The sequence below is a fragment of the Lathamus discolor genome, chromosome Z (assembly GCF_037157495.1).
Source record: "Lathamus discolor isolate bLatDis1 chromosome Z, bLatDis1.hap1, whole genome shotgun sequence".
Taxonomy (NCBI): Eukaryota; Metazoa; Chordata; class Aves; order Psittaciformes; family Psittacidae; genus Lathamus; species Lathamus discolor.
In genome coordinates, this window is record NC_088909.1 from 63,850,894 (window position 1) to 63,863,886 (window position 12,993).

General features: G+C 35.4%; 1 protein-coding gene across 1 annotated transcript in view; it reads left to right on the top strand.

The window, feature by feature from the left end:
* Positions 1–12,782, top strand: part of AUH (AU RNA binding methylglutaconyl-CoA hydratase) — a 117,799-nt gene extending 105,017 nt beyond the window's left edge. The window contains exons 7-10 of the mRNA XM_065663926.1: positions 7,102–7,289; positions 8,961–9,011; positions 10,680–10,727; positions 11,581–12,782. Of these exons, the coding sequence (XP_065519998.1) occupies positions 7,102–7,289; positions 8,961–9,011; positions 10,680–10,727; positions 11,581–11,658 (365 nt within the window). The 3' untranslated portion in view covers positions 11,659–12,782. The remainder of the gene's footprint in view (positions 1–7,101; positions 7,290–8,960; positions 9,012–10,679; positions 10,728–11,580) is intronic.
* The last annotated feature ends 211 nt before the right edge of the window (positions 12,783–12,993 follow it).

The window sequence follows — 12,993 nt, forward strand, 5'->3', positions numbered from 1 at the left end:
GTAAGGAAAATAAAATTAATGTGTAGTTTCTTTGATCCTTAAAACTGTAAAGGTCCATGAAAGCCAACTCATCTGTGTGTGATTAAGTGACAGAAGAATCTAATTAGCACTAGCTGCTACTTCTGTAGGGAAAGACTTGCCATTGTGTACAGCCATTTTGCAGTGCATGCTATAGAAAGACTTCTGTATTGTATGTCACAGCAGCAGGTGAGAGGAATGTAAGAGGTGTTTATTAAGATAATTCCTTTCCTTAGTGTTGTAACAGTCTGACAGCTACAGCCTGAGAATAATCGCTTATTTAATCTCTTTCTTTGTTGATTTCCTGTCAGTTATTGGATTTGGGTTTTTTTTAGGAATTAAAAATTGATTAGAAGGTGTTGGAAAAGCTGTAGTTTTCTGTTCATGAAAAATATCTGAGTAATGCCAAACAATAAAATGTTAAAATACCAGCTTGCACTTACTGGGTAGGTCCACTGTTGCACAGGGACTGTCTAGTAGAAAATCTATCCCATGTACATTTAAAGTTGTTAGATATCTTAACACAAAATTATGTGCATATAAAAGTGAAAATTTGAAATGCATTTGGGCTGTAATGTCTTTTAAAACTCTGATTCTCAAAATGTTAGCAATGTGAATTAGGCAAAATTTATCAGTGAGGGAAGAAGAGTTGTTTTATATATACCATCTGTTTGGTCTTTTAATAGTGGTGATTCTGTCTACCCTCCCTCGTTTGATCCTGAACAGCAATATATGGAACTGAGGGTCAGTCAAAAGTAGTAGAGAGATGCAATTTGCTGATAAGGACATGAACCAGTAAGCCATTCAGATGTTCTTCCAGTCTTTCATATCTGGAGGGTAACTGCTGCTCTCAGTATAGCTGAGTAGTGACTGAATCCGATTTGGATAGTGAATAAAGAAGTTTTCTGTGGAGCCTATAAATGGTGATCCTGGCTTTGGAAAAGCAGCCTTTCTCCCAGTCCGTGTCATAGGCTTCTAACCTGGTATGTTCAGATTGCTTTAATTGCAGTTTCTTAGGCCAGTTCACTGATTTTAGTGATTTTATAGACTCAATGCATGTTTATGTTTACACTTGTGATTAATTTATTTTAATTGTTAATTGGTTTAATTGTTAATTTGCCATATAATTTTTCATTATTCTTGCAGATAGGTGATATGCTTACCAGGAATAGTAAATAAAGTAACATCCAGAATACAAATTAACATGTAGAAATAAAAAGATTTCAATTATTCATGTGACTTACAGAATTTTTAATAGCAGCCATGAATATTTCTTCACATATCAACTATTACTGTAGGATAACAAATAGAAGGATCTGTCCGGGAAGTAAAAAGAACAGAATGCCATCCTGGCACTCCTAGATAGTGCCACATATCCTAACAGATCACGCTGAACAAGTTAGGGGTATTTTTGAGTCTCAGAAATAAGTTCTGATTTACTGAAAAGTTTAGGTTTTTGCATTGCAGGTTGTTAGATTAGTGCATGCCATCTTTGAATGATTTTTGCCAGATTTTTGGTAGTATCTGTTTTCAAAACTGTATTATGTTATAGTATAGGTACCAGACTCAGTGCAGTGTGGCTGCAGTGTATTTCTGCCTCAACTGGGAGGGCATACTATCAAGACGAAAAATATGCTTCATATGTACAAGTTCATTTAACATGTATTTATCAGTAGAGAGAGCACTCTGCCTCCTTGGGATTTGACAGCTAAACCAGCAGGATTGTGTCCTTCTACAGTCTTGTTGGCTTTGCTGTTTTCCCTGGGCTCCCATTCTGTGAGCCACCGATTCTCCTTTCTTTAGTGCTGCTCAAGTCAGAGAATTTCAGGGATGAATAATTTCAGAGGTAAATTCTTAAAAAACCATTACTTTCAAACAGTTGAAAGGAGATTAATTTGATAGTAGTCAGGATGGGAGAAAGAATAGGGTTAGGAGTAGGAATTGATTTGGAGGTTTAGCAGAGTGATGGATTTCTTTGCTGTGTGGAAGAATAAAATGGTAGATTTCCATAAGGAGAGCGCTGAAGTGAGGAAAACGTTTGAGTCACTTGCTCATAAGCAGTGAAGACTTCAGATTTAATAGTCTAGTTTTTGCTTTGCTTGTTGTTTCTTTATTTCAATTCTGTTCATTAAAACTGAATTGTCACATTTTGGGACTGTGATCTGACTCAAAATGTAAATAAATGTAGGATATTACTGTGGTAATTAATTTTTCTGTATTTCACTTGCCCTAACTAATGATGATAGTTTTTCTCATGTTGTTTTTTTGTCTGGGTTTTCGCATGAATCAAATTTTAGCTGTTATAGTCAATTCAAAACTGTAAGAACATGGACTGTAAAATTACTTATTTAAAATACAAGTTTTTTGTTTTTATTACTGCTCATAAAGCTCACATGATTTTTAAAGTATGATCATACAGAGCAGCACTGGTTTAAACCTCCTACCTGTTGTTACAGCTGAGTAATGACTTCATAAATACGTGGGTGTAATTTTAAAACTGGAAGATGCCTTCTCTTGGGCCATTAGTTTCTATCTGCAGCAATATGAGTTATATTTTAATGTGCATGTACTCTTGAATTTTGTTGAAGTTCAGTTTCCATTGTTGCATTCCCAAATGACAATAAGACCAAGTTCCTATCTGGAGTAGCAGAAAGGCATGTGGCTAAACTGAATGCTTGTGTGTGCTTGTGTTTGTTGCATTTGTTTACATTTAAGTAGAAGTTAGTAATTAGATGAATAGCCTTAGGCATTTATCTTCTCTTCCTGAAATAAATTCAGTTTAAAGAAAGTATGGCAGGCTGTGCATTGCTAGTACCATGAGTCCTGGGAGTCCATGGGTGGCACTGCAGATCTGTGCTTCTCAAAGCAGTGTTTTGTCTGACAGCGGGGGCCATGCAGTTGGTTGTACCACACTTGTGAGGGAATTGTGGAGTAAGTTTCTTACACCAGATGCAGAATCCCTTTTGAAGTCCATCTTATAAAAATCAGGTTCCAGGTGCATTTTTTGGTTCCATTCATTTCCTGTATGCAGCCGTCTGCTGAGAAACCGTCTTCTATCCTTCTCAATCTACAAGAGGATTACTTATTTTGAAAATGAATTTAGTTTTTCTAAATTACCCAACGATTTCATCTTTCTATATAAAAGCTGTGATTATTTAACTGCTAGTGAATTCTGAAAGTGTATTTACAGTTTCCCTCATGCATCTTAAGCATTCACACATCTTCACGCCAAGTACTACATTCTTCAGACTCAAGCTGCCACCTTCAAGCCACCCACGCGTAGTGGTTTGGTATACCCTAGGTGTTTTTCAGGTAGGTTTTTTTTAATAAACCAGTCCACAGAAGAAGGTGAATAAAACAGAATGAAACAGGTGAAAATTAAGGACTGATTTGCAAATTAAGCTGGCAGTTTTGGAGATGGGGTTTGCCACTGCCTGGCTGGTGTAGGTGCCTGGTCATGCTGCCTCTTTGACCTCAGGTAGGGTGTTTCTGATGTTCCTGCAGGGCTTTCTTCAGCTTGACTGGCAAGCCAGACTTCCATGAGCAACCTACTAGTAGCTTCCTTTGGCAACCTACGGTGAAATCTCACTCAAACAATTTCTCTTCTCAGTCATCACAGAGCCTGGGGTAACCTCTGAGTCAGCCACAGACCACTGTCTCAGCTTATATGGCCAGACACAATAGCAACCTCACCTACTGCCTGCTCTTTTACAGCACTGTGCTTTTTTCCCCTTACAGAGATAATGTTCTGTTCCATTTCTTCTCCATCCTGTTTTCACCTGGTCACTTACATTCTTGTTGCTGTCTTTCTCAGTCTGTTTTCAGTTGTTTGTCAGTTACACAGTTTGTGCCAGTGAAGGGCTTTTCATGTTCTTTTCTGTGGAAGGATTTGGGATCTCGGAGCCCCTAAAAATCTATACCTGCATTTAAGTTAACTAAAACGTGTACAACTTTGCAGGATCAAGGCCTATTCTGGGAAATAATCTGTTGAAAACCTGGTGTTAAATATTGTCTTGGTAGAGCATTTAGGCTTTTAAAATGTGTAATGTTTTGAAAACAGCTAACAATGGATGGAAGGTATTTTAAAAGTGGAAAATATGTTTGTTACACAAACTTTTAAAATATTACTTACCTGGCTGAAAAGTATTACATTAAAATAATATTTTTATATTATTTTATTCATGGGCTCATATTGTTAAGTATTTGGTGTCATGAGCAGCAGTTTTCTGTGTTCTGTATTTCTGTGAGTTTCAGTGGAAAAGAGAAAAATCTACTCCTTATAGCTTTATGCAAAAGAGTCACAAAGATACATTTTAGCCATTTCTTGACTGACTTGAATAGTTAGAAAGTTTGTGGATAAAAGGCTTTGGATTCGCCGCTGATTATTAATGAAACATTAAAAATGCGCAGGAGTCTTTAAAAAAAGAAATCCAGAAACTCATCAGTTAAATCAATCTAATGTGAATGAGAGCTCATGATAGAAAGGATAACATAGAAAGACTCGGCTTTACATGACTTAACAGGATTATTACTGAATTAAAGTTTGGATTTTTTGTCAGAAGAGAATTTTTTCCAATATGTTTTGACAGAGCCTTCAGCAATGAGAAACTACTGACTATAGATACTCTCTGCCAGAATGATGAATCTATTTCCAGTAAGCTAGTTGCTTCATCTTGCTGGATATACTCTTGGGAATTTATCATGTAATTCCCTTAATCCAAACCAGTTGTGTACATATTTTGTAATTGATGAATTACTGACAGTAAATAAATATTCATAAAAAAACAACTATTTGTTAAAGAAATACCATAATGTTCAACATTTTTTATACCAGAACTTATCAGTCTTGCATTTACTGTGTCTTTTCACATGAACTAAAATGTAATCTAAACCTGCTGTTTACAATTATTACAACATTGAATATATACCATCTCAGATAAGAATGCATTTACATTGCAACTGTATGTCAAATACTTTTATCAACACAGTGAGTAATACCAGATCACTAGTCCTTGAAATAACATGTCATTAAATTTGTGAAGATTAAACAACTATTCTTCCATCAAATTCTGCTCTACGTTTAGATGAAATGCCTTGGTTAAGTCATGTCTTTGAAGGTTGGGTGTTATTTCCTTTATCTCTGATTGTAGTTGGCAGTCATTATATGTTCTTTGTGTATTACCGAAACAGAACATCTATCTGCAGTGTACTCTCTTGTCTTTTCAGCATAAATGGATGTAACTTTGGTGTGTTGGATATATTTTGGTGTGTTGTTTGCATCTGATTAATTGGGTCTTACTGCTTTTGTGTATGCATGTATCTTATTCCTACTACTGAGTATATGTGATTGATGCACTGAAATGCTGGCTCCTGTTCTGTGAATATTAATCAAAGAATATGCTGCTCTGCTTAATGGCTTTGCAGTGCGGGAGGCAGACATAGACTAGTCTGCTTTTTTTTTTTTGCTCTTTAATCATTGTTGTGTAAGACACTGGCAAGAACACTTTTCTTCATCTATAAACACAATTTCATGCTTAAACATATCCATTGTTTGGTCAAAGTTATGAAATATTGTTGCTCAATTAAATTTTGTTTTCAACATTTCCTGGTAAAAGCAGTAATAGAAGAGATAAAATAGTAAAAGAAGAGGAGATAATGAAGTATTAAAAAATACTAGGCATACCAGGCGAGGAATAAGCAGAAGATGTGGAATCAGTAAATTCAGCATCATATGGTTTCAGGTCTTACGATTTGGACAAATTGTTATCTTTAACCAAAGGCAGGAATCTCCCAACCTTTCTGCATTTTCGTATGATGTAATGTGTTCAAAGACAGGTTCATTTTTATGGAAAGGAATACAATAGCTGAAGCTTGTGACTCATAAAAAAGCAGTAGTTGAAAGCTAGATCACTGAACCACAAAAGCCTTTGCCTGTATCTAATCAGCTTACTTGTCTCAGAGATGTATTTAAAGTATTTTCAAGAAACATCAATAAGAGAACTCTATGGCTTCAATAAAATTCTTAGTCCAGCATTATCTAGTGGAAATTAATCTATTTTATTAGTTGAACACACATTTATTTGGTGTTGTATTGTCTCACTTTAAACACCACACATAAATATTCCTCTTGCATTTATACATATATTTATATTTGAAATTATAGTCGTGCTTTTGCAGAAATAGCTATTTGGACATAAATTTTTACTTACAGAATGTCTGTATAAATTGAGTACTTGTTTCAGATCCATGTCAAAAAGGTAGAACTTCTGTATTTTCAAAATCCTATCTCCTGGATGAAGGCCATTTTCACTGTTTTAATTTGTACAAGCATCTGCTTCTGTGATTTGAGTCTGCTTTTTCACTTCTGATAATGATTATTCCCACATTCTCATTGTTTGTCAATTCTGGAAAGTTAATTGTTAGTCCAGCTAAGCAACCTCCACATGTCTGGTTAATGTATCTGCTTACTGACCTTCTGTAAATGCTGATCTGCCAAAGAGGTTTTTAACATAATGAGAAAAGCTAACCAAAGTTAGGTGCCTTACTGTGATGATCCACACCTTCCATGGCTTTTTAAAGACCTTGTCTAGTGGTATTACCTAGTGGTATTAGTTTAGTTTACGTATGAATACTGTCCCTAACATTTGCAATTTTTAGCATGGACTAGTCTTGTTAGAGTATATATTCTTTTTGAGAATAGTTCTTCAGAAGTGTTTATATTGTGGTGATTAATATCATAAAAATTGGATTGGATTTGGTAATTACTGGCAAGTAGTTTTCCTTCAGTTTCTAGCTGATATGGATAAGGTAACTTGTCTGCAATAGAACAGAATCAATTATTAATATTGCCTCTTTTCAGTTATTTACATGTCTTTCTGAGAAACAGAGCAATTGATTTATTTTTAGGTGTAGCTTCAAAACTGAAGAAGGCATTAGGAATGCCTTTGTATGGTAATTTAATTTCTGTATGCTCATATAATTGTTTATGGAATTAAAAATATTTGAGCCGAGCAAGGCATCCACATTAGTGGTATAAATGGATGGAAAACTAATACTCGCATTTTCTCTTTTTCCAAACTTTAGGGGGGACACAGAGATTACCTCGCACAATTGGAGTGTCTTTAGCTAAAGAACTAATCTTCTCTGCGCGTATTGTAGATGGTGAGGAAGCAAAATCAATAGGATTGATTAGCCATGTGGTAGAACAGAATGAAGCAGGGGATGCTGCATACAGAAGAGCATTAGCTCTGGCAAAAGAATTTTTACCTCAGGTAAAATAAATTGTTTTGAATTTAGTTTTTAGTTTTTGACAAACATTAAAACTGAAAAAGAACCATCTCTAATAAGAAAAACTGTCATGGAGTTACATATTAGAACCATTCTAGTTATGTGGACTGCAGTCAGGCGTTTTGTGTACTGAGTGGTGTTATTTGATAATTATTTCATGGTAAATCAAAAATCCTTTGTCATGGTTTGGTCTATGTTTGTATTGCATATTCTGGCTTTCAAGTGTTAAACAAAAAAAGGGTACAATTGTGGGATTTTTTTAGTAAAGTGTTCATCTCAATAGTTTATTCTATTGCTGTTGAATGCTTCAGAAGAGAGGTAAAAAGGTCCATATGAAAGTGGACATATCTCAGTGTAGCTTTTATTTTGAAAACATGAGGGTAAATGTAATTTCAGTGTTAAAGCAAAACCCATTTACTAGTGAAAAGTTTGCTTTCTGTCCTTTTTGTAAAAACTTGATGAAAGAATCATGCTTTTATTATCTTTTATTCAAAGCGACATCCTATCTCTGTCTTTCATAAAAAAATTGAAATGGGATTTGCTAAATCCCTGTGCTTTAAAACTTGAAAATTTCAATAAAAAGTTTTAAGTATGACCCTTACAGGAGTGTTTGTGTTTGCTGATGGCTGTCTGTTCCCCTGTTGCCATAGACTGCCAGCTCTTTGTTCAGAGTAGGATAAACCTGCTTTTCAAGTGGAGTCTCCCAGGTAGAAAATTCATAGGAGACAGAAGAAGAAAATAATTAGTAAACCATTTTATTGGATCACAAGCGTAAGAGCGAAAATTTTTCACTGAAGGTGGAAAACGTTGCAGATTAAATACAGCATTAACATTGGGTTTTTTTTTTTGTCTTGAATACCCTCATAGACAAATGTGAGAAATACAGTGAAAATTTTAACATGCAGGGAATCTGAAAGGTATATTTATAGTTAAAACTTCGCATTGGAACCAACTCTAAAGCATTTGGCTTTTCCCAGAGCATCAGGCCACTTTTCTAAAGCAGTATCTGACCATTGAGAAGCTGGTGGTAATGGATAGGCACAGGACTGAGACGATTCCCAAAGATGTCTTGCTGTTCTAAAGCACCTTGGAGGAGGAGGGTGGGAATGCCTTTGCTTCCTGGGGACTTCAGTCGTTCGCAGAAGACTGTCATCACTTGACCAAGTGTAGGCTTTGCAGTAACATATTCTAAGTTTGAAGCTGCATCGGTTAATTTTATTTCATTATCACATCCTTTTAGGTGTCTCCATTGTATCACAACAGGGATACAGGATTGACATTGTGAAAGCCTGTAGTGATGTCCCATAAGATGGCCATTCTGAGCCTTGTTTTGAAGGAAACTAAGCAAGACTGACAAAAGTGGAGATTCTCAGCACCTTTGAAACATAAACCAAACACACTGCTTTAATTAGTTTCTTCTGAAAACAGCATACTTTCATTCCTTCTCCATATTGAAACTGTGGAGACTGAAACTACGTTTGCAAGCAATGTCTATTCTCTTGATACAATTTAGGATATTTGACATATTTACTGTAAGTGTGATGAATGTCCAGAGTCTAGAAGATCCCCATGTAAGAACAGTGATGTGCAGATTCTTCACTGCATTATCTTGTGCATTTTGATGATATGTAAATGATCTTTTTCTTTCATTTTAGGGACCAGTAGCAATGAGAGTTGCAAAACTGGCCATCAATCAGGGAATGGAGGTAAGGGACTGTACTTTCCTAAGAGTAAGTAGAAGTCAGACTCGCAGCAGGTATACTGTGGTAGAGCTGGTTTTTTTCAGTATTGTCTTTCAAAATCTATTTAGTCAAAACTTCTTCAAAGATAAAATGCAAGTTTTGTATGTCTCAGGCTCCTGAGAGTAGGGTTGATGCTGTGTTCTGTAATGAGGCTTAGTAACCTTGTGTTTGTCCAGAAGTAATGTACTCGGCTAATGATTAATACTAGAAAGTAAACACAAACTGCTATGAACAAGTTGCATTTCATGGAAGAAAACCTGAAAGAATCTATTAAGCTTGTCAATGCTCTCAATGTTTAGTAACTAATACAGTTAAAGGCCAAAAGGCATGTTACTAAATTTTAATAGTTTAATAGAGGTTAGTGTTAAAATAAAATCTGGAGTCTGATTTCATACATGATTCTGGTTGCCACTCCTTCTTGAACACTGTTGACGTAGCTCTAAAGCTGTTAAAATCCAGTCCTGAATATGTCTGTACATGTGTTTTACTTCAGGCTTGTGAATCATCTTGCTAAGCTCAGCAGGACTATTCATATTTAAAGTTAAGCACATGCATAAGCTCTGCACCAGGACACCTATAGCTCAACTGAATTTAAGAGTGGACCTCTTAAAAGTCTCGAAATCAACCAATAATGTAATTGCGTTCAGCAAAAGCATACCACCAGCAAGTTTTGGCCTGAGAACCAAATTCAAATACTGTTGTGCAAAGAGTGTGTTTGTTAGGTTTCCACAGCAAGTTATGCTGGAATTTAAGATTTATTTCAGTGGTATCCAAGATTCAAAATGCTACAAGCTAAATTATCTAGCTACCACATATGGTGGACTGGAAGATCAAAATCATGATATTTATAGAATTAGGGACAATAGGGTTAGAAGGATTCGGAATGATCACCTAGTTCAGTCTTGAGGCTCCAAGACAAATTGAGCCAAATGTTCATTCAAGCTGTTGTTACAAACCTTCCATGGCAGAAATTTCACAGTTTCCTTTGGTAGTCTATCCTATAGTTTATCTTCCCTTCACAAATTGCTTGTGGTGCATAGCTACAGTCCATTCAGTAGCCATGCGGAGAGCTGGTAAGTTCTGCAGCATCTGATGCTTAAAATAGGAAGAGAATTAGTGGGGGGAAAATTCATTCTTTTCAGCTGTTCAGACCCACTTACAAAGAAAAAAGTGTTATTAAAACTAGGTGATGAATCGGGATGGTTTTTGTCCTCTTCTTTTTATTTTAAATCACTTTAAACTTGAATTTATGTTTATTTTGTTGTACATGACATTTGAAGATAACTTGTTTCAGAACAATTTTTTAATAATCATGCAATACATTAAATCTTTCCCCCTGTAGTACATGATATGATTACAAATGTGCAAGTAGCTAATGGCTTTTAGTCTAGATGATTTGTAGTGAAGAACATACATTGTTTTGACATTCTATTACATACTAATTGTATTGCCAAATAAGGAAACTGTTACAGAAATACTAACCACTCTCAGCACATGATAGTGTAGCAATTCTATGTTCAAAAGTGGTTTAGTATGTGGCATATAAAAACACAGTACTTGTTAGCTGTCAGGAAATAATATATAATAAATGTACAAATACACTTTTAAAAAATACTGCATTTTTTTCCTCAGGTCGACTTAGTAACAGGTTTAGCAATTGAAGAAGCTTGTTATGCTCAGGTATGTAACTATGATTGCACAAAAAAACCCAGAAAACTGGCTTTGTGGGTGCCTGTTACAAAACATGCAGAAATTCAACTAGAAATTTCTCTATGACCTCTTCTACATTTAGACCTTCCTTCTACTTTGGTTTCATAAGGTATTTAAGGATGGAGGTGTAGTTTAGGACAAAAACATCTCCCTGCCAAGACTGTTAGGGTGAAGGTCATGAAGCACTACTATTCATATACCTCACCAGTCATACACTGCTGTGCATCTGGTCAAAAAACTACCTTGCTTTTGCTTTTTTTTTTTTTATTATTTGTTGTTTAACGTGAAACAACTTGAAGGACTCTTCTGTAACATGTGCCACTAATGGCATGTGTTCTAACCAGCCAAAAAACAAGACCAACCTCTTTGCCAGTGAAGCATGGGAATAATGTATTTGAGTGAGTTTGTTCTTGGACATTGAGACAAGTTTTCAATCATGGAAGTAGAAGCATCAGCATTAGATACTTATTTAAAACATATGGTGATCTGATTGATAACCGACCCTCTCCCCCTTTCCCCAAACAAAGCAGACCAAAACACCAAAACAAAACACCAAAAGCTCATAAACAAACCTGAAAGAGCTTCACAGTCATCTGTTTGGAGAAAAGATACTCTTTCTTTTCCCAGATTGTTTCACGGCCTTATATTGTGGCTTTGAAGTGTCTGGTACTTTCCTGTATCTGACCAGACATTTTAGTTTTAATTTTAGTTTTGTATTATATGTTGCACATTGGATACATTGAAGAACTAGGATTTGTATGAAAATACTTTTCTTGATACTGTTTTTGGTGTCAATAATGAATTGTTACTCTGCTCATTGCAGACTATTCCAACAAAAGATAGAATTGAAGGCCTTCTTGCATTTAAGGAGAAGAGACCTCCTCGCTACAAGGGAGAATAAAAGAAGCTGATGCCTTTAAAATACAGTGAGATGAAAGTATTGCTATGAGGACCATTAAGGTGCACCTGCATCTGCACCTGGAATATCACAACCACCAAAGTAAAATCCAACCATACTGATGTTACAACATACATGAATGTGTCCATACTTGTACTGGGCCCAGCCAGAAATGTGTGTCAGCTCCTGTTCATTACCATTTCTGAAGGCTGATATGTGTATTCGCAAGGTCACAGGTTCATGCAGCATTCTTAAAATTTCATATGTACGAAACTTACCATTCCATGATTGAAATAGCTTTGTAAATTCTTTATATATAAAAAACCTGTATGTGATGTTAAGTATAAATCTGCTGTATCATTTTATCAAAACAAAAGCGACTACTGAATACCAAAAATAAGAAATTGTGCCAAATATGCATTGGAATGATTCTGTATGTCAGTAAAAATTATATTTGCGTATTCTACCTGAATATGTACATTATAAATAAAGCTAAGGGAAATGAAAAGGATTGTTGCTTGGAAAATGTTAAGCTTATTTATCTGACTTACACTATACTAAGTAAAATGAAGTTAATTTTAGCACGTAATGGTGTCCTTTGGATGAAGTCATTGCCATTATGTTCATTCAACTGTATTAAATGAAGACATTTTCGAGGCCAGCCTTTAATTATGCATTCTTGTATGTTAAACCTGGCTTTGTCTTGCATTCTTCCAATGTACCATCTGATCAGTACTGTCTGCTGTAGAGAAACTTTATTCCACTTGCCCCAGATATTTTAGATTTTTGATGATTGTATTAAAGATTGTTGTGCAGGGATGTGACTAATGTGCTGTTAAAGAAACTAGAATCCTCTTCTTCTCCAGAATATTAATTCTGGAGATCCTAATAATGTATATTTATATATAATGGGGATGATACTGAAATGTTCTTTATTCTGTGGTGCCCTCAGGGTTCTTTTCATATGCCGAAAGAGAAATCCAGTAGGTTTCAAGGTGGGAAAACTGTTGTGATTCGTACTGTATGTTCGCTGTGGACATGGCATATACAGCAAATGCCTGGAAATAACCTTCTAGAAAGTATTTTTGTTAACTTGACTGGAAAATAAACATGGCTTAGCAGTCAAAGGCTGTGTTTTTCTATGAAAACAAATTTCTTCATGTTTGATTACTGTTGGCTCACAGAACTTGTGTATGCTCTGCTGTTTCTGCAACATTAACTATGGTCACTGTCCATATCTATGATGATAAAGCAGCTGATCAACATGAAATGACAAGAACTCATTTAAATTCATATTTAGACATATCATTACATGTAAATTGATTATAACTGGTAGAG